The 22,831-nt window shown below is 40.7% G+C and overlaps 1 protein-coding gene across 1 annotated transcript in view; it reads left to right on the forward strand.

Moving 5' to 3' along the window:
* Nucleotides 1-2,120: 2,120 nt before the first annotated feature.
* WNT2B (Wnt family member 2B) overlaps nt 2,121-22,831 on the forward strand; it is a 45,488-nt gene continuing 24,777 nt past the window's right edge. Inside the window, exon 1 of the mRNA XM_014066385.2 lies at nt 2,121-2,624. Within this exon, the coding sequence (XP_013921860.1) occupies nt 2,467-2,624 (158 nt within the window). The 5' untranslated portion in view covers nt 2,121-2,466. The remainder of the gene's footprint in view (nt 2,625-22,831) is intronic.

Genomic DNA, 22,831 nt, shown 5'->3' on the forward strand with positions numbered 1-22,831 from the left:
CATGTAGCATTTTGAACCCAACTGAAGAGATATCACCAATTGCCTAGAAGCTCTAAAAGTAGGAGAAAAGAGGGTGAGAGGGAGAGGGAAGGATGGAAGGAGAGGGAGAGAATATAACCGGGTTATCAATTCTGGTAGATGGATAAAAATGGAAAGACATGGCATGAAAATATGATAATATCAAAAGAGAAAAGCAGTAGAGTTCCCGAGAGAATAGGTTCTGAGTGTATATACAAATATTGAATTTTGTATTGGCTAAGAACACACAACAACTTAAGTCATAAATAATTACAAATCACTGTGACTGAATTCACTTAATATTCCAAATCACATCCAAAAAACCCATAGTATGTCTTGGCGTATTGTGTTAATCCAACTAATATAGGGTATTTAGGATACATAATATATAAAATAAACTAGGACACCAGGAAGGGAAATTTAAGCATAAAGAGTCTAATTTGTCTTTGGTAGAACTCCAAAATTCATAAATTGCACAAAATATGTCATTTAAGAACCAATCAAATATTTGGGATTAAGGAACAGGTTACTCTTGGAATTTAAGCAGTACAGCAGTAATGTGGAAAATAACCCATTAAAGAATAATAAATAAAGGATTAGAAGATGCATAACAGAGTTATACAATCTTTGGCTTCATTTCAACAAAGGGTCCAGCAAATCATCCTTCCCCCAAATGGATGTTTTTGAAGTAACACAAACTCTTTACTTCTAAGTGAAACAGCTACATTATTTTGCTTGCCTTTTTCCATTGGTTTTTGTAATATTTTGGAAAAAGGTCCTACAAATGTATCTTCTGGCTTGTCCTGGGGTTTATCATGACAGGAAAATAGTGTCTTTCCTGCCATGCAAAGCTCTTTATTGTCATAAATTATAGCCACCACACTCCAGGTTAAATTATTTTATTTATAATATTAATATACCGCTTCCTCTTAAAATTTCAAAGTGATTTACATGAAAATTCAAATGGATTAAGAAGAAACGTTTTTTTTTAAAAAAAATCAAATGTTATATAGAGCATACAAAACAAATTAAAATGAAAAGGAGCAGCAAGTTAAAATTACAGCAAGAATGCAATAGAAAACTAGTGCTGAAAAAGATGGTGTCTGGCATTCCCATCTTGAAACAGCATTCCAAAGGTAAGAGCTGCCACCCAAAAGCCCTGTTCTCCAATAAACACATTCACACAGCATATGAAAATAATTGATTGAAATAGGCAGGAAGGCATGCCTGCCTATTGGGAGGGAGGGGTTGAATCTAAAAGGCCACCTGATCTTCAGTTTGATGCTCTACCAACAGGATGGATACCAATGCAGCCATTAAATTCAGTGGGTGACTTTAGCTCTGCCACATTGCCTTGAGTGCCTATAGCAAGAGAAGGGAGAGATTTGCAAAGCTTCAAGTGCTGTTGGATTCCAATATTAATCAGTCTCAAACTCCTGTCTTGGGGGGGGGGAGTGAAATATAAATGTAATAAATAACTGAACCCTAACACAAGGGGAAAAGGAGGACAGAACTATGGAGCTAAATTCACACTACATTAAGCCAAGATTTGCTTAAACATGAGGTATTGCCTAGATTCATATAACTCATTAAGCCACAAACCATATTTTGGCTTAGCACTTAAAACATCTAATAAAGGATCAGATTTGGGTTTGGGGTTAACCGTCAGTTGCGTGTACTCTCTCTCTCCTTTGGGGCTGAAAGAATGGACAGCTATAGGAGGCACTAGGACCAGAGGAGGAATAGGATTGTCGGGGGAGGCTGCCTGAAGCTGTCTATTGCCAGCAAGGGAGACTTCAGCACCGTCTCTGATCTCTTCTGACTTTCTTTCTCGGCAGCAGGTGGTGCCTGGGAGGGAAAAGGTGAGTGTTCAGCTAGCAAGGGAGGAGAAAACAAACCCCGTGGAGAAAACGCCAGCGATAGAGTCCGGTCCCAACCCTTTGGCTGGGCTTGATTTCCCCCCACCCCCACCCCCACTCCACCCACAGCCTTGTCTTTGTGCCTGGGAGTTTTGCCCAATGAGAGTCCAAGGAGGTGTCCATCTCCCCAGCCTGCCCCCAAGCCCACCCCTCCAGCTTGTCCTCCTCATCTTCATTCCCAGCAGATGCCGGTCCTTGGGGCTGCTCCGCAAACGCTCCTGCCAGTCCAGGCGACGGCCAGTCTATCTCAGGAGGCAATCAGCCGGCCAGCCCAGCAAGAGGCCGCCTACCCTGGGGTTTAGGCTAGTTTGACTTGGCCTCCTTCTGAAGCCATGCCTAACGCAGCAACCCTGGGAAAAGAGTCGTGACTCCCGCCTTCAGGGATAACCTAGGAGCCGCCTTCGTTTGCTTTTCCCCACAACCTGCCCCCCCTCACGCCGCACCACAATTGGAGATCCAGGAATCCAACTTCATCTCTTGGTGATCTGGGGCTTGTTCTTTCCTTCTCCGCTTCCCGCGAAAGAGAATTATGCTTGGCTCAAACCGTCTGGCAAGCTCCGCTAGCATTGCCAGCGCTCCCGAAGCCACCAGACGAGCGTCCCAGGGCAGGCCAGTCCGCTCCCGCCTCGCTTTGCCTTTGCTGCTGACTCTGTTGATTCTCACGCCGCGGGTGGACTCGTCGTGGTGGTAAGTCCGCGGGGGTGGGGTGGGGGAAGCGGGAGAGGGAAGGGACGCCTGCCCGGAAACTTTCTCTCGCGTCTGGCTAGAAAGTGAGATGCGGCAGCTGACTGGTGGTGCTTCAAGTGGGCTCAGTTCCAAGGTGTTTTTGAAATGTCACAGCTGGTGATGTGTTTTTTTTTTAATGGGGGGTGCGCCTGATCATATGCAGAGCGCCTGTATTCTGAGATGGATTCGGAAGATGGGGAGGGTTCTCAATTACTCCAGATCAATCTGCGGGGCTGTGAGCTCCGGAGACCTGACCCCTTAAGAGGCAGGAAGTTCCTCTCCCAGGCACGCTTGGTGATGGGACTTGGCAGCTTCCACGGTTCTCGGGAGATGCGTGGACAAGGAGAAGACCACGCTTCTTTTCCGAAATCCGTCGACCCGAGAGAAGCTGTCTATAAAACCGGGCGAAGCTTGGAGTGGAAAGCGGGCTGAGAATTAGGCAATGGACCAGCCCAAACATCTCGGAAAAGGGGATGCGGGCGGAGGAGGGCTGTCAAACGGTTCAGGCTTAGAAACAACACGGAGTTGTGCCTCCCGGACATGGGCTGCGGTCCCTTCCTCTCCCATCACCTGAGCTGGGGTTCAGGAACTCTAACTCTAACAATGCCCTGAACCAGAAATTAACCAAAAAGATCGGCTTTGGAGGACTCATTCAACACACAAGACCTAAACATGTTACAGGTTCGTCGGGTTCGGCCCACAAAACTGTTGGGGCTCTACAGTAGTAGGCGATTTTCATCGGGATGGCGGGATCCAGTTTCTTCTCTTCTGGGTCGCCTCCCGCGCTCCAGAGCCTCCGCTTGACACCAAAGCCCGGGCCAGCGCCTGAGTGATGCAGCCTGCGGGCCCCTGCAGAACCCCCGCGTGACTCCTCACCTGTGAAAAGGCCTGAAGGCCCCGAACGGGTTTCAACCTGTAGCAGGACCCCGAGTAGGCAGCGTCTGTACCCCCGAAAGAAGTCCCTTTACTCTTGCCAGTGGTATATTAACCATTAAGCAGACTGAGCACGTGCTTAGGGCACCAGGCCCAAGGGGGCATCCTAAAGTTGTGGGGGGGGACCCCATGAAGATTTGTACAGTGTGTACAAAGGAGGGAAGGGCACCCAGATTTGTCAGTATTTAGGACACCAATGAGCCTAAATCCGACACTGATTCTCGCCGGATCGCATTTCTGGGTTTCCTTACAAGAGAACGTTCTTCCTACGTTCCGTCGGAACCAGCGGAAGTTCAGACGAATCCAGGCCGGGGGGGGGGGGGCAACCCCATCCCTTCATCCGTAGGATCAATTGCTAGCTTGTCAATGGCTCCGCCACTTTTCCTTGGAGCCACCTGCCTCGCTCCCACCCCAGAGAAAGATAGAAGGGGAGGGGGGGACCGAGTGGCTTCCAACTCGAGCTAAGCCGGGAAGGTAGTGGCTTGCTTCAGTGTTTCTCAACCTTGGCAACTTTGAAGATGTGTGGACTTCAACTCCCAGAATTCCCCAGCCAGCGCTGGCTGGAGAATTCTGGGAGTTGAAGTCTGCACATCTTCAAAGTTGCCAAGGTTGAGCCACACAGGCTTACTTGGTTTGCGGCGTGCCCATTCCTGGCTTAGTGCCACGTACGAATATAACCACGGAACGTTGCACTGACTGTCCGGTTAACCGAATCCTGCTTTATCTGGACGCACTCCACACGCTGCCTGAACCGTAATCGAAATCAGGGCCTCTCACGCGAATAAGACGTTGAGCTGAAATGCGGTTGCCCAGCTGAGGGCAAAAGCTTTTCGCGGGAAAACTCACCGGGGAACAGGCCAAGAGGGCGCGAGCGTGGGACGAAAGGAGCGCAATTGACAGCAATTGTCTGCCGAGGCCGCCGAGCTGAGGCGGGCGAGCGTGGCTCTCTTCGGCCTTTTCCGTCCTGAGGCGGTTTCTGCTTCGAACTTTCTTCCCGCTATCCCAGAGCTTGCGCTGACCTGTGGTGGTCGAGAAGGGTGGGATTTATAACACACCTGGGCTCTTCCGCCCTCTTCCGAGCGAGCGTTTCTGCCCTCAGCGTTGAGGGAAGGGCGGCTATATTAGCCGCTCCCGAAACATCGTTTTTCTCAGCCCTCTTGGACCTCCAGGTCAGGCGGCTTCGGCGATACCCAGGGCCTCCTACGACGGAGAGGGCATCCCCTCCGAAGGGGCTGGAGAGGCGTTCCAGGCCTCTCTGCCCAACTCTCGGGGCTGCCGAATGCCACACCTCGGCCCGTCACGGGTTGGCGGCAGAAAGAGCGCTTCGGGGCAAAATCGCTTCCCCTGGAAAGTCTTTTTTTCCATCGGTTCCTCTGGAGCTGAGCGGGCGCTCTGTCTCAACCTGTCAGTCTGCCTCACCCGGCTTTCTGGCGGCTGCTGCTGCCTGCATGAGAGACGCGGGAGTTGCCTTCGCTGAAGAAGTGAATAGGCAATTAAGCTCCCAGTTGGAGGACTCTGGCAGAAGCGGGAACTTGTGTGCAGCACGGGCTCTTCTCCCAAGGCTTGTTAGTTGCGAAGTCGTGTCCGACCCATCGCGACCCCATGGACAACGTTCCTCCAGGCCTCCCTGTCCTCCACCATCCTCTGGAGTCTATTTAGGCTCAGTTGGGAGTTTCTCTTCTTTTTCTTCTTCCTTCCTCCCCACTCAGGCCTTAGCGTGGAACCACCTGGGCCGGCCAGCGCTCTTCTAACTGCTATCCATTCCTAAGGCCTCTTGCGCTGATATTGTTAATTCTCTACATAGGCAGACAGGCGGAACCTTCAGGTTCCTTTTCCAATCTCCCTAGTTAGGAGGCTTTTTTTAAAAAGTTCACATTTCACAGTTCACATTAGGCTAATATTTAAATATACCATCATTTTGGCTGCTTATTTTAGACAACTGTCCAGTACATTCAAATGTTCAGCAATTTATCTGCAAGTCAATTGTAGATAGATAAAGCTCTGTGAAACTTAGGTAGGCATTGTAACTGCAACCGCCAAGTAGGCGTAGCTATCCTGAACAGGTAAAAGGCTTGGGAGGGGGAGGAGAGATGGAAAATGACTCTTGCCTTGAAAGTGACTTGCCAGATACTAGATAAGGGGGCTGATGATGGAAGGCAATTGCTCCATTGGGATAACAGCATTTAGCGCATATGTAGAAATAATTGAAAGTGGGAGTTCAAGTTTTTAAAGCTTAAAATGGGAGCTTATTCCAACTAGATTGTAAAGATTGAAAATTGAATGTCATTGTTTTATTGCTCATCATATCATATGAACACTAAAATCATAAGTAAATGATGCTTAAGTCAACTATGAAAAATGAGTCATATCTATTCAGTTCCTGTATTTCATTGTTTTAGATCACAAAAGTATGTTTACTCTGGTTTATTCCCAAGTAAATATTGCAGTTTAATCTCATTGCATGCAATGGTATATCTTCCCAAGTAAATTGGTTCAGAGTACATAAAGAGGTTTTTTTTTTCCCTTTTCAATTTACGGAGGAGGGGAAGCACTTTGCTTACATACGAGCTTTCAATTTTAGAAATCTATTCCTAATCAAATCAATTTATGTGTTCATTGTCGGCATTTGAAAAAGCAGATGATGTTAAGTCAGAGAATCTGAAGAAGTTCATTTTTATCATTTAATCAGGGGTCTGGAGAAAAGGAGAGGGAAGGATCTAACTTAGAGTAGTGATTCCAAATTCCTTCCCTATAAATAGCAAGGGGGAGGGCAAGTCAAATTGTAGTGCCTTAAGTATTATTTTATTAGATGGTGACATGTTTATCTTGTATTTATAAGTTCTTGTGTTGTAAAGTCTTTGCAGAGCAAAACAGTTTGCATCCTTCTGCCATGTTGAAATCTAGGGAATCTGCTTCTCCAGTTTTATGCTTAAACTTTATTCAGCAGACCCAAAGAGGCAGTTTCACTAACATCACAGTACCAACAGTAGGTAGACTATAGTTTCATTTGATTTGCCAAAGCTTTGAGGGAAATGACGCTTGACCTCTCTACTTGTGCCTAGAGAAAATGCTAGTCCTTTTCTTCCAGCATCTTTGTGGAACTAAATCCTAGTGCATACTACATTGATTTTGGTTCTTACTAAGAGAAAATATCTACTATATGTTTCTAAACAGCAAACAACTTATGAATTTTCAATTATATCAGGAATAGCATGGATTGATTCACAAATTCTGTATGAATTGTAGGGCTTCTACAGCATGGTGGTTTCTATATAGACTGTGTGCATGTATACCCTAACAATTTTAAATGAATATTAGCTAAATCTGTATCTTAGTTTTTAAAAAAAATGTGTGGCAGGTAAATTCTATGGATTAGTTACAGAAGACTTAGCTGGGAAATGCTATTTTGTTATATAGTGCTTTATGTTTTGAAATGCTTCTGCAAACAGGAAGAGAATGGTGACATAGAAAGTACTTTAGAATACATTAAAAATTAATTAACAAAAATTATAATCTTATAATAAAATCTCTTTCTGGCAATTTCTTTTGGTGGAACACAAAAATGCAGGGTTAATTGAACAATTTCATTGAGTTTAGTATGGGAAAAGATTACAGCCTTAGCAGTTAGATCTCAAAGGTAATCCTTAGTTATTAACTACCAGAATAATTGGTCAAAGAGAATTGAGGCACAAAATTTGCATCCTTTTCACATTGTTCATACTATTTGATCATATAGATTGATTAGATGAAAGAAACAAATCAGCAAATCAAAGAAATCTTCATTGTTATGTCAAGATTTATCATGTGCATGGATGTGTACTATGTGTAAATGTCTTGGCATTATTTCAAAGTCTACCTTCATCAGTTTGTAGTAAATGCTGTTGAGATATTAAAATATTGCTTAATTGTTTAAAAAATTCTGAAATTAGCAACATGTTTTTAATTATTTGTGCCTATGTAATAAATGAAAAGAAGCATGCAGACAACTGGAAGGTACCAGAGGCCTGCTTCTTCTCTAGTTAAAAGGGTTTATAGAATCAAAGCTGATAAATAACTTCTTGTCAGCCATTATTACTGAGACTGAATAATACAGACACAAGCAAAGGATCAGAATTATACTAAATTATACTAAAACATCATCGTATATTCAAGGCAGTCAATAAACATTTTAAAGATCTGCCCTAAACATTGGCCGCAAGCACTGTTTTGGGACTCTTTGGAGTAGATTAGAGCTACAGTATGTGGCTTCCAAACATAATCTGTACAATAAACAAGCTTGGTGTAAATAACTAAGTAGAGTTTACTTGTAGCTGAAAGTAAAATGAGCAATTACAGACTAGGAGACCATTTTAAAGCTAAAAGTCTTGAGTCTCATGCAAGCACATATGTTTGAGACTGTAAAAACACCACACACCAACAGGAATGCAAATATATTTCCCCACCTCACATATACTTTCTTTCTTTCTTTCTTTCTTTCACTCAGCTCTTTAACTGAAACCACTGCTCCTCAATGTATCCATATTTTCCCAGCCTACACGAGAACAAAGATCAAATTTTCTTGAATATGTATTTTACAATGTTCAACTTTCGATAAAAGTGCATAAATGTGTATAATTACAATCACCATGACATGTACAGAATTGCCAAGATACATGGTAATGATGATGTGATTAAACCACAAATTAGGGACCCAAGAGTATTATCTTTATTATGACAATGAACTAGGGTTATAACTGAGATGCAAAAAAATGGCTATCTAATGCTGTCCAATCACTTTGTAAGCAAAATAAGATTTAAATTGGCACCCTTCCAGATTAATATATCATATTCCAAGCAGTAGGATAAATAATCAGGAATAGCAAATAGAAAGGCCAAGTATTAAGCAGACTCAGAGAGTTAATTTGGTTTAATTCTCAAGGCACCAGGTTAGACACTAAGGAAATGTAAGTTTTAATCTCACCTTAGGGTTGGCATGAAAGCCAACTAGGTAACTTCAGGCCAGTCATCTTTCTTAGCCCAACTATTTTATAGAATAGGCCAAGGAAACTTATTGTGGGGGAAATAGAAAGAGGAAGGAGTATTCTGTGTGTTCACTACCTTAAGTTATTTATAATAAGGAAACTAAATATAAATAAAATAATAATAATATAAGTAAACTAAAATATAAATAAAATAAAAAGGCTCAGATGAAGCATGGTAAAAATACAGGGTTGTTATCTACATGAAGGAAATAGTGTCCAATGATCATCACAAAAGTGAAGAGGGGACTAATAAGATTCACAGTCTGCAGGAGAAACAAAGACAGATAGAAAAAGGGAACTGAACAAACTAGCTATGTTTTTGGCTAGCTTTCTTTTAAGCTAGCATGCCCTTCATACTTTAGGACTGGAAAAGGCTGCTATTGGCTACTCATATTGCTACACCTATAAGAGGAAGATATCCATGGACAGATAAAATACCCTACCATTATGCTAAATGGAAGAGAAAGATTATCACCAAAAGAGATTATGATGATGGTTACAGTTTATTATCTTTATTATTTTAGTTTCTGATTGCTTTATAAATTGTTTTGAAAAGATAAGTGCATTCCCTAAATTATAAAGTTCATTTGGAATTTCAAAGTTCTTGATAACTTCAAATCATCCATCTCTCTCCATCAAATCCCCAGAACTTCCCAGGGCAAAAGCATCAGAATTATGACAAGCAGATATGGCAGAATCTGATGATTTTATATGGCTGTAATTGGGGACATTGGATTCTCTGGTTTAGAGTCCTCCTTTGGGACCAACTTATCACTTCCTCAGTAGCATTGAAGTCCAGTTGCTGCTATTGAATGTCAGGTTAGTCTGCAATACATATACCCTTAACCACTATTGTGGCTAAGGTGGCCAACTTGCCTTGAATTCTAAGCCCTGTGCATTTTGGATCTGGTACCAGCCAAGACATCAAGGAAGGGGAGGGAGGGGAGGGGGTGGGGTGGTAGTTGTCATTCATGAGTCACTGTTGACTTTCAGAGCCTCTGCTTTGCATGTAACCAGTTACAAGGCCCTCTGATTGAAATTGAGGTTGCTGCTGGTACACTCCTTAACATCAACCCTGCCTGAGTTCCTGGATTCTGTTGCTGAAATTTAAGAGGTTCCTGTCCCTTACATTTTCCTATCTGATTTTCTTTTTACAAAAGAAAGGGCAGGTTGTATAGAGGATATTCAATTCTTTTTTTTAATGATGATGTGCTGAAAGTCTTTGAAAACATGAATATTCTCCCAGTCTTTGTCATAAGGTAATTGCTCAACCCCTTAGGTTTTTTTGGTTTGATTTATTTGGTTTCATTGTGTTTATCTTTACCTTTATTATTCTTGATTTTAAAATGCAAGCTGCCTGGAGTAATTTAGAGACCCTGGTCCTAGTAGTAGGTTGCAGACAATGTAGACTGAATAAAATTGATGGATGAATCCTATATATGTAGTGAATCCTATATAAAAGTCTAGCAGCGGCTATTGTGCTTTTAAAATTTCATATACAATAAATTGCAGAACCCCAGGACACAATAATAGATATATTATGTTTGTCTTTTGTTGGAATTATTTGAAATAGTTTTAAAATCATCTCTAGGTGCAGGGTTCATTTGGAGTCATTTAGAAATTAACTAAATGCCAACTGTGAATATATTCTTTTCCTATGTAGCCATAATGTTATAGAAAATTCACAAACAATTCTGACTTCAGGGATTCCCTTAACAGGATGAGTTGGGGGAATGCTTTCAATATTATAAAAATAAGTAGTTCTAAGTACAGTATGTTTAAAACTGTTATAGAATGAAGGAAGAAGAAACAAATGTACCCCTCACTGAAATTAAACCAGGTGATTCCAGTGTGTGACCTGCAGCAGCATTAGTTTTGAACTGTAATTGTTCATGAGTAAATTAACATTCCAAATTGTAGCAGGCTAAAATAGCTCCATTTCTATAAAAGCTTAACAAAATATTAAGGGTTTGATGAGGTAGACTACTACTGCTTTTATGGAACGCTTTGCATTTCAGAATGCTATTTAAAATGGACATTGAAAGCTCAAAAAGCATTGAGGTGCTTTTCAGGGTTTCTCATGCATATTGCAAAATCCATCATGTCTTTTCACCAGTCAATCTAGGACCAGCAGCTATAAGCAACTGAATGATTCAGTTGCTGAATCATACCCAGAACTCCACTACTATAATACTAACACGTTGCCCTTTCCAAGTCAATGGACAGGGAAACTAAGAAAAATGTGGCCCATTGCCTAGCAATTGATGAGTGTTTTCTCCAGTTCTATGGTCCCCATGTCAACTTTGGTCATCTGCCAAGGGAAAAAGAAACAGTCAAAACCAACATGAAGTTGGACATTTTAAAAAATGAGAAGCTTTTACTAAACTGACTAAATGAAATGAGGTATTTTAAAATAATAATTTATTAACACATTTCTTACTCATGTTTATTGTGCAATGTGGGAAAAGCACTTTAAGATTTCCTGAGAATTTTACTATCAGGGTTCAGAGGCAAAATGGTCTTTTGAGTCCTACCATCATCACTAGTTTCTTCCCATAACATATTGTTCTCCAGTTTGGTCTAATGGTTAAGGCACCAGGCTAGAAACTGGAAGACTTTGAGTTATAGTCCCACCTTAGCCATAAAAGACAACTGAGTGACTTTGATTCAGTCACTCCCTCTCAACCCTGCTCACCTCACAGGGTTGTTATTGTAAGGAAAATAGGAGAAGGGAGGTGCCTAGATATGTTTATTGCCTTGAGTTGTTTGTAAAAATAATAAAGGCAGGATACAAATAAATAGCATTTAAAAGTACAAATAAATAAATAAACAAAAATTAAAAATGAACAATAAAGAAAAAGGTGTGAAGAAAGTCCTGGAAAAAGTCAATTGGGATCATATTGTAATTAACTTTACTGTATCTCATGAAAAAATATCAATCCATTTATTTATTTTATTAAATTTATTAACTGCCCATCTTACCACAAGGAACTCGGGATGGTTTACAATATCAATTTAATCATTTGAGGTATACTGAGACAAATTTTGAATGGGGTCCCCTCCTTTATTCATTCCCTTGAAAATGCCTTGATTACTATAAGATTAGCATTTGAAGCACTTACTTTATGGGGATTTCAGCGTGGATAGTGGATCACTTCACAAGTCAAACTAAACCATAATAGAGTTCCTTGGTTTTGATTTAATGTATTGAGTGAATCCAGCTGCTTGTGATTTATTCAGTATGGCTAAACAACTGTGGTATGATATGTGAACTCAGCCAATGTGTTTGGTATCAAAGTGACATGATCAGATAACATAGCTAAATTATTAGATGAAACCATTGTGCTTCAGGTGACAAATTCTGGGAAGGGAGAATTATCCTGCCTCTAATCTTATAGTCTCAAGCCCAAAGTGACACTATTAATCTCAACATACACAGCCTGCATTTGAGGGTCTTAATGATCAACCAAATAATGCAAAGTGGTCTTGTAGGAATTCTGATTCCAAATTGTTGAATGCCTTCTATGTCAATAGCAAAGCCATGAATTTGATTTGATAGCTGAAAATGACAAGGGTTTCCTGAGTTTTGCAGATGTGGTCTTCCTAGCATAATGCATAAAAAATAATTCATTTCATATATGAGATATTTAACTAGCTTTAAGCCTCTAAATAACTTCCTGCCAACCTGTTTAACCACCCATTAGAAAAAATTCTATATATCTTCTTGGACTTCACTAATACTAAATCAGTGGAAAAAGCTGAAATGTATCAACATTTAACTATGATGTGATTATATGTTTAACATTTCTTCTACAGAACACTATGAGTTGTGGTTCAGAATATAGATCACAAAATACCACAGGCAGTAATCTCTGTTCTAACTCTGGCAAAGAGCAATACCACTGACATTTTAAAAATTATGTGTATGTGAAATTAGTCTTATCCAACATAAGATTAGCAGAATGTGGGAGGACAAGAAGAAAGGAATTTTGGTACATGGAAGCAATTCATTGTATCAGTAAAGAATTCTTGATTTCACTGAAAGGTTACTTAAAACAGGATTGACTCAGTGTAAGCTGATTTCAACTATGATAGTACTGTAATGGGATTGTGCAATCACACCATAGCACATCACATGCTGACCATCCTGCATTGGCAAATACACTTAGTTCTACAAGCAGAAACAAAATGATTCACGAAAGAGATAAGATATCCCGTTAAAGATACTTTTTAAAAAATTTAATAAACCATATAGATCTTCCAAGTGCAGTAATCTATTTGCAATACAGGCAGACAAACCATCATGATCATTACCACCAGTCAGAAGTTGATGGCTTAGGAAAGGATTTCTTCCCATATCCAAATTGAAAAGCTTTGTTTTCCATTTTTTTAAATGTTTACACTGAAAATTGACTTAGCTGCATTTGTTTTCATTGGGGTTTCAGCAAGACTCTGAAAATACAACAAGAATCATAAATAATCTTCTGACTCCAAGTTTAAGAACATTTCTTTAATTGTATCTAGCTGTGCATAGCTGGCAACTTAGACATGCCTTTTACGGGGCCAAAGAGATCTTTCTGTGATGATTAATGGTTTCTTAATGGGTCAGTGCTAAACTTATGGCAAATAACTTCTCTAGAATTATAGATTATTTTGGCAATTTAATGAGCTAGTTCCAACTGTCAAATTTGATCCTAACTCTAGATAGAAACCATTAGTAAGTAACAATATTTTTCCTGTTCTTCCAAAATTTTGTGACCTTCACTGTGATAGCAATGCTGTGTGGTTTATTGTAATAATCTAAACTCACTTTTCACTCTCAAGTATGACGGAAGTACCCATCCTTCAATACTGAAGTAAGATCAAAATGGCAATTAAATTTGCTTCTGTATATAAAGAACGGTCAGATACTACATTGTCCTTGGCTTCTAAATACAGTGGAATGTTCTGCTATATATTTCTGGAGATGACTTTGAATCTAAGCTTGTTCTGAAACTTTCTGCCATAGTTTCTTACCGTAACTATAGACTTCTGGTTTTGTTCTATGAAAAGAACAAAAGCATCACATAGTATTAAAATGGCTGATTCATAATTACTCAGACATAACATGTATGGAATGGAAGACTGAATCATGAGAGATACCTGCCACAAGCATCACTTTTTGCTGTAGAGTAGGTGAATGTAGACTCAAGATTGCATGTGGCCCTGATAACCTTGATCCTCCAAAGATTCCTATTGAATTAGACTTGAATGTAATCACATTTAATTTCCCTTTGTTCCTATTCATTCTTTGAAGTGAAGCCTTCTCTGAAAAACCAAGGTTGTCCCGCAACTTGACTGGTGCATCTCTATGCCATTAACTCTGCTGCTTTCTGGGACAAAGAGCATAGGCTTCCTGAGTGTGGAAGAATGCATCCTATGAATTATCTGCTTCTTTACTGCCACATTCACTGAAATGTATTTAACTGACTTCCTTTCATTCTATTCACTCTTAATCCAACAGAACTAGGTAAATGATATTACTAGGTTTTGAGATGAGGGGGAGGACCCCAAAACTCGTATTATCTCATAAACTAGAATGGATAGCAAGTACCTGGGGTGGTTGAATGGCTGAAATCTTTTGAGATTCATCTCAAAGAACATGTTTGCTCTCCAGGAATCCATGCTTGCTGAGGTTTAAAATGAAACGTATGTTGCTGAGTAAATAGATGCCTGTGTCTGATTGTTTTGTTTATCTAAGAGGCAATTTAGGATTCTCCTTGTTTATTGGAAGAATACCCAGAAGATTCTTACAACAAGATTTTTTTTAAAAAACACAACTGTGATGACATGTGACAATTTTCTTCTGTTATCTTAAGGGCTGCATTAAGGGCAGCCTGCATTAAGGGGCCATATAAAGAAGACGTTCTTGGCTAGCCAGCCTATCCAGATTTGCATTGATAACTCATGGAAAAAGGAAAGGAATGGAAAAATGAAGCATTTCCCTTATCTAGATCTATCTAATGTAGATTCTTTTATGAAGTGCTAAGCAGACAGAGGACAGGGAAAAAGAGAAGCAATTGTTTTGAAATAACTTTTAAGTGCTTCCCTGTAATCTCAAAATCAAACTTGACATTGCAATAAATGTGTTGTGTTAAACAACTATTTTCTATTTATTTAAAATAAAAAATCATGGCAGGGAGAAGACTACAACTCAGACTCTGGTATGCATAAATTAACCCTTTCATGCATATAGCAATTCAGTTTAAAATTGCAACTAGAGTTTTCACAGGAAGGAACTACAATTTTCTTTTGTCAAGAAGTTGAACCAATCTTTCCTGTGCATTAGAATCTGAATTCTTATCCTTTTCCCCCATGGCTGCTACATAGATCAGAGAAATTAGATAGGTGAAATGCAAACAGTATTTCATGTCTAATTCGCCATTCAAAACCATGTATAAAGCCCAGGTCCTGCTATTCAGCTGCAAATAATCATTCCTTTATAATGCTGGAGATGTTTTCTATATTTTTTGTACCTCTGGGCTTCATACATTATATTTGGATTAGGTGAAGAATGTACTACAGTATTATAAACTGGGTTACCTCTAATAATTTTTCTTCCATATCACGTCTTCTTTCTATACTTGCAGCCATTATTTGTTTAATTCCTCGCCATGGGAGTGGGAGTATAGTATAAATATTTAGTATGGTCAAAGACCAGCAATACACATTAATTTTTACAATATATTAAAAAGTACTCACATTAAAATATATTTAAAAAGTATTGACATTAAAAGTGGATAATAACATACATGTTCTCAAATTGTTCGGGTCACTCCCTGGTTTATGTGAGTGAAAAGCCGATAAGTATGGGTGTAAATACAATGGTCCAGAAATTGTTAGAGATATGTCCAAATAATTGGTACAAGATGACAACTATACTTCTGTAACCATTTTTTTTTCCTTGTGGACATTGCAGCAACATAGAATTTTGCCACTGCATACGTGGTAGCCGGGTTTGGGTACTGGAGGAGAAAGCCTACATAAAAATTATCTGCACACACACACCCCTGGCAATCTGTTTAATAAGGGGAGAATATATTCAGACCTACAAACTCTGTATAGCTCACAGTGTAATAGAACATGTAAGATATCTTCAACTTCTCATTTACCACATATACAAACCCGTTCTGCTATTGGTGTTCTCTTATACCTGCCCTGGAGGAGTGCTGAAGGAAGAATGTTAAATCTGGCTCTGAAGAAAGCTATTTGGTTTGGGAAGATCAGGTCATTTAGATATCTTGCTGATTCCCACACTCTCTGTTTGATTCTGTCCCTATTGTGGGGAGGCAAACTATTTAGTTGTTCTTGGAACTCCATGTCCTTCATTCTGTTGATTAATACTTGCTTTGCTTGGTCAAAGCCTAGAGACAGTAAGAATACCTGTGAGAGCCCATAAGAGCCCAGCTTGTGATCTATTGCCTGTTTTCAGGGGGAGGGGAAGTTGTCAGTCAACACTAGTGGGGACAATCCCTCTGGAAAGAAGTGAATTTTAAGCCAATGAATGATCATCATCTTCCAGGCTCTTACCTGAATTTGAAGCATGCCTGTTTCAATTCTTAACTGGGCACTTGCAGCTAAGATGGCTCTCAGGAATTTGGTTTGTGTGGTTTCTATCAAGTCTTTCTTTGTAAGGATTCCTGTTTGTGCACCATATAGAATTTGTGCCAATGTTTTGGCCTCAAAACGTTTTAAGGCTGCCCTCCACCTGTGTAAAAGAAGTGTTTAATTGCATTTGAGGACCTATTGGCTGCTTGCAATGTATGATCTAGGTGAGCCTTCCATGTCCCTTGCGAGTGGAAAACCATCCCAAGGTATCTAAATGTTTTAACCTGTTCCAAACTATGTCCTATTTTCCAGGAGTATTGACTAGGTCTTTTAGCAAAAACTAAAATTTTTGATTTATCAAAGTTAAGGACCAGCTTGTTTTGCCTGCAATAGCCGGGGGTTTCCTAATTGTTCTTCAGTCCTACAGGAGTTTGTGAAATAATAGCAGCAGCAGCGTATAAGAGAATCAGAATTTTGTGTTGTGCTAGGTTAGGAGGATGGAGATCAGGTTTCTGTAAAAGATTGATTACGGGATTGATATATTATTATTATTATTTATTTGTCTTGTATGCCGCCCACTCCCGGAGGACTCCGGGCGGCTCACAAAAGACAAGGGAAAGGGGGGAACAAGACAAAGACAACGTATTAAAAACAAAACCAACATTCACAATTTCTATGGAGGTAGATGCTTCTCAGCTCCCCCCAGCCTGCTGGAACAGCCAGGACTTGGTGGCTTTGCGGAAGGCCAGGAGGGTAGTAAGGATCCGGATCTCAACAGGGAGCTCGTTCCAGAGGGCCGGAGCTGCAACAGAGAAGGCTCTCCCCCGGGGAGTCGCCAGCCGACATTGGCTAGCTGATGGAATCCGGAGGAGACCCAACCTGTGCGATCTAATTGGTCTGAGAGAGGTAATCGGCAGGAGGCGGTCTCTCAGGTACCCAGGTCCGATGCCATGTAGGGCTTTATAGGTAGCGACCAGCATCTTGAAGCGGATTCAGAGACTAATAGGTAGCCAGTGCAGCTCACGGAGGATAGGTGTAATGTGGATGTACCTTGGTGCACCCACAATCGCTCGCACGGCTGCATTCTGGACTAATTGGAGTCTTCGAACACTCTTCAAGGGCAGCCCCATGTAGAGCGCATTACAATAATCCAGTCTTGAGGTCACAAGGGCATGAGTGACTGTCTGAAAGGCCTCCCGATCCAGGTAGGGTCGCAATTGGTGCACCAGGCGAACCTGGGCAAAGGTCCCCCTGGTCACAGCCAACAGATGGTGTTCTAGAGGAGGACTCCCAAATTGCGAACCATCTCTGAGGGGCGTATAATTTCATATAAATTCTATAATATAGAAGTTAAAGAGGGAGGGAGACAGGATGCAACCCTGCCATACCCCTTTTTTGTACCCTTACTGGGCCGGTTAAACTCCCTTGGGGATTGCAACTCACTTTCAAGATGGAATTGGCATACAATTTTTGTATGAGGAAGAAAAGTTGTTTATCAACAGTGGTGCATTTTAATTTTTCCCATAAGGTGATCCTGGATATTGAATCAAAGGCCTATTTAAAATCATGGAAAGCCACAAAAAGAGAGGATTTTTTTATATGTGTATTTTTGTACTAAATGGTGGCATACCAAGATATGATCCACTGTAGATCTTCCTTTTCTAAAACCGGTTTGTTTGCCTTTGATTATTCCCTCTGAAATTAGCCAATCCTGAAGTCTATAGTTTAGGTGTTTGGCATACAGTTTACTAATAATGCTCAGAAGACTAATGGGTCTATAATTGCCTGGGTCATTTCTATTACCTTTTTTATAAGTTGGTATGATAATTGCTACTCCCCAATCTCTTGGCATGTGGCCTGTTTTATCTATAAATGTAAACAGATATGCTAAAAGTGGAGCCCACCAACTGGCGTTCTTTTTTATTATTTCTGGCAGGACATTATCAGCACCAGGTGCCTTATTAGCCTTTAGGGCTCCAATCAACCAGGATATCTCTTCTGGTGTAACAGGGGGCCAGTAAGGAGTTTGGTCCAATTTAGTTTGGCTCTCCTTGGTTACATAGTCAGATTCTGTATATATAAGGTGACCAGATGTCCCGCTTTTGGCGGGACAGTCACGATTTTTCAAAATTTGTCCCATGTCCCCCGGCGTGTTCAAAAAGTCCCGATTTTCCAAAAGTAAGAAAAGACGCCGAATCATCAATTTTAAAAAGGACACCATTAAAAAAAAGTTTTTATTTCTCTGAAATGTCGTTCCCGATGTGGCCTTTAGAGGGCAGTGGTTTTCCTCCCTCTGCTCGGCTCACTGACAAGGGGTGAGGCTCCCTCCCCTCCTGCGTGTGCACGCGCTGACGCGCAATGTTTTTGCAACAGCCGTCTGGCGGCCTCGGGCAGGGGGGGGATTTCCGGTGGCGGCAGCATGGTGAGGAGGAGGCTCAGTCCTGGGCCAAGCGGCTCAACTGTCGGAAGCTCCTCAAAAGCACGACAAAGGAGGCGGCGGCAGCGGCAGGGGTAACACTTCATTGTTTTACAACCTCTTTTTTTTTTACAGCTCAGGTGCTCCGAGGCCCCCCACCCGTCAATGGTGTCCCGCTTTACCCATCTTAAAATCTGGTCACTTTATGTGTATAGCTCCCTAAAATATTCTTCCCAGGCATGAATTGGTACCTGATTAGTTGGGGGTAGGGGAGGTTTCCCCAATCCTCTGGTGATGTACCAAAAAAGCGATGTATTTTTGTTCTGACTGACGTAATTAGTCTATGCCAAGAGTCCTTCAGAGCCGACTTTTCTTTTCTTTTAGAAGGGTCTTATATTGTGCTTTCAACTGCTTTAAGTGGTGAGTGTGATCCTCAAAAGGGGCATTTTTACTTTCCTGTACTCCATATTATATATCCTTTTTAGTTGCATGCAATTTCTATTGAACCATTTTTTATTCTTTGAGACCGGCCTATTGGAGTGAGCTAGTGTTCTGTTAGTGAGAACTGATTTTAAATTTCAAATTAAAGTTTCAAACCCGTCTAAGTAAGAGCCTCCAAACTTATTCCTTAGTAGAGATGTACGTAGCTCTATGATCTCTGGAACTAACATCCATTTAGTAACTTCCTTAGCATTTTTGTCATTCCATTTACTGGTAATTTTTACCTGGATATTTTGACTCTCTAATCTGGGTAGGTAGGCTGTGCCTGCCCTTAGAGATTTCTGGTGTAATGTGAGAGTAAGGATTATTGCATCATGATCGCTTTCCAGTCACAAGTCTACCTCCATCTTCTGTAAGAATTTCAGGAGGTCATGTGATATTATCCAGTAATCAACTGTGGATTTTCTTCCTGCTCCTCGATAAGTATATTCTGCTGGGTAGTCACCCTACATGGACCCATTAAGGATACAAAGATCCAAACATACAGTCATCTGTCTTACACACAAACCTGCTTTAGGGTCTTTAAATGCAGGAATTCACTTGTTACATTCTCATCATAGTAGAACTTAAATTGATTACATGCTTGATCATTTGGTCCCATTCTAGCGTTTAAGTCCCGCCCCCCTATAATTATTGCTGCTTTGGGGCATTTGAGCAGTCAAGAATAAAATCTTCTATGCTGTCCCAAATCTTGTTGATCACATTATTTTTATTAAGTGGAAGAATATAGATATTAAAAAGAAAAATCTCCACCAGTTTAAATAAGAGTAAGATAGTCACAACCCATGGCTGGAAAGGTTGCAGTGATACACATTTAAATTGCAAGGATACATTAACTAATGTCACAATATCCCCTTTAGCTTTCCCTCCCCCTTGCTTGGGACAGCCAGGATTGAGTTAACCCAATAACCATCTAACTGTATCTCTGTGAAGGCCCAGGTTTCCTGTAAGAAGAGGAGGTCAAACTGTGATATATATAGTCAAAAAAGAGTTGGATGGAACAGACCAAACCGCTATATTCCAGCTATATTATAAGGGAAAGTGGGTCATCTTTTGCAGCTCATCAGGAAACTTGATTTATACAAAGGGAAATTGTCTGGATTGACAACCACCTCATGGATTGTGGTGTCATCACACACAGGATTGGCCTTCTTTAAAAGTAAGGGGGGGCATCTAAGTCCTGTGTAGACTCCTGAAGAACTTGTTCAGGGTAAGAGGTTTTAACACCAGCTAACAGAGCTTGCCATTCCAATGTCTCTTCTCTCGGTGTAGGGCAAGGAGTTGTTAGGTCATGCCTCATTCTTTGAGAAGTTGGCTCTGACATGGGTCGTCTCTCAGTTTCTTGGTTTGGTGCTGAAGGTATCATGGGATATTGACACAGGGATGATTCAGCTGCAAATAATCATTTATTTATTTATTTATTTATTTATTTATTTATTTATTTATTATTAAAACTTGTATGCCGCACACTCAGGGAAGACTCAGGGCGGCTTACAAATACGAAGGGGGGATATAAAAAATAAAAACAACAATTAAAAATTCAAGAACACTCATAACTTAGGATGGGGCTGGATAATTCAACAGTCCCAGGCCTGCCGGAACAGCCCAGTCTTGGCCGCTTTGCGGAAGGCCGGAAGGGTAGTAAGGGTCCGGATCTCAACGGGGAGATTGTTCCATAGGGCTGGAGCAGCTACAGAGAAGGCCCTCCCTTCTTCATTTATAATGCTGGAGATGTTTTCTATATTTTTTGTACCTCTGGGCTTCATACATTATATTTAGATTAGGTGAAGAATGTACTATAGTATTATAAAACTGAGTTACCTCTAATAATATTTCTTCCATATCAGGTCTTCTTTTCATACTTGTAGCCATTATTTGTTGAATTCCTTGCCAGTGGTATGAAATGGGAGTGTGATATTATATAGAATGAAAACATCAGGAACAGGATTCAGATAATAATATGATCACCATATTATAAAAAATATGTTGCAACTCTGGAAAGAGTGCAGAAAAGAACAACAAAGATGATTAGGGGGCTAAGGTAGAATTAGAACATGTAGTCTCTCAGTTTCTACCCTGGTGCCTTAAACACAACACATAGTTTAGTTTATTGACATTTATAGGCCGCCCTTTTCCCTGAGGGGACCAGCTCCACTTAACTAAACACTTTTAATTTACCCTCCCCCCCCCCATGTTGTTTCCATCTTTTACAGTACATCTATGCATCAGAGGCAGAGTTTTGCAAAAGATTTTGAGTTTAAAATATAGTAAGTTAGAAATTTCACATGAAAAGTACTTTTGGACAGTTTTCCCTGAGTTGAAGCACAAGCTGCATGTTGAGACCAATGGCCAAGCCAAAAGTTATCCTTGAAATCTTGTTTCTTGCATATACCTTGACATTTACAGACATGTAAAAACGTAAACTGACTCTATCAAAATGGAGCTCATCCATGTGAACAGTATTAGATATATCTGTCATGGCTGGTAATAGCTTCCCAGGAGATGATATGTGGCTGGATTTGGACAGCGATGAATTCTTCCTTGAGAGAGGGAATGATTCCTCCACCTCTTAAGGAACAACATCCTTGTTCTTAATTTCTCAACTGTCTCTGGTATCATCAACCATGATATTCTTCTGGATCGGCTTTGGGGTTGAGAGTGTGTGGCAACTGTATTTTTCTAGTACTTCTTGCTCTAAAGCCAGTTCCAGTAGGTGTTAATGGAAAGGTGAGAACACTTTGCAGGGTGCTACAAGGTTTGGTACTCTCTCCACTCCAATATTTATAGTTCAGGGTTGAAATGGGTTGAAATGAGGGATCCTTGATGCTCTCTGAGCTTGCTTGTTTTCTTGCAGATATTTCATTATCCAAGCATTATCCAAACTAGGTAACATCATCAGTGCTAGTCCTTTTTCGACCTCTTTTTTGAGCTTTTTTCCCATCCAGTTGTACAGTTGATTGGAGGTTTGTATCTGACACTGGTAGGTAAGGCATGCTGTTGTAGGCATTCATACAGGAAGAAAAGTTGTTCTTTGATCGAAGTGTGACTGCAGGCAATTTTTCTCATTTGCATGCTGTGTATCACTGATGATGTTACTTAGTTTGGGTAATGAAACATCAAAAGGAAAACAAACGATAATAGAGCACCTTCACTCATTGTTTAATATCTACATGAAGGTACTGGGTGAGACCTTCTATCACCACTGAGTAAGTTAATATCAACACATTGATTATTCCTAGCTTTATATCTACATCCCCAGCAAACTAAGCAATGCTGTTTACATCCTGTCTTGTGTCTGAAAGCTGTGGAGCATTTTATATGGAACAGCAGATTTCAGCTCAACTCTAGCAAAACTGAGTGGCTTTGGGAACTTCCAGGGATTTATCATTTTTTGTTATGAATGGGGTAGCTCTGCCTCAAACAGATTGTGTGTGTAATCTGGAACTCCTGCTTGAAGAGTAGGTGAAAATCCTGGCTAGGAGGGCCTTTGTACAACTTCATGTTAGGCACCAGTTGCACCCTTTCCTGAATCAGGAGGCTCTGCTCTCAGTCCCTCATGCCTAGGTTGTCTCTTGAACGGATCACTTAATGTGCTATACATGGGACTGGCCTTGATGAAAATGTAGAATCTGCATCTAGTCCAAAATGCAGCAGTGTGGGCAGTTATGTGCATTCCTTGAGTTGTATTGTCTACTGACATGCTTCCAGGT

Source organism: Thamnophis sirtalis, unplaced genomic scaffold, assembly GCF_051295495.1.
Source record: "Thamnophis sirtalis isolate CommonGarterSnake01/CBP01778 unplaced genomic scaffold, rThaSir2_p1.2 scaffold_7, whole genome shotgun sequence".
Taxonomy (NCBI): domain Eukaryota; kingdom Metazoa; phylum Chordata; class Lepidosauria; order Squamata; family Natricidae; genus Thamnophis; species Thamnophis sirtalis.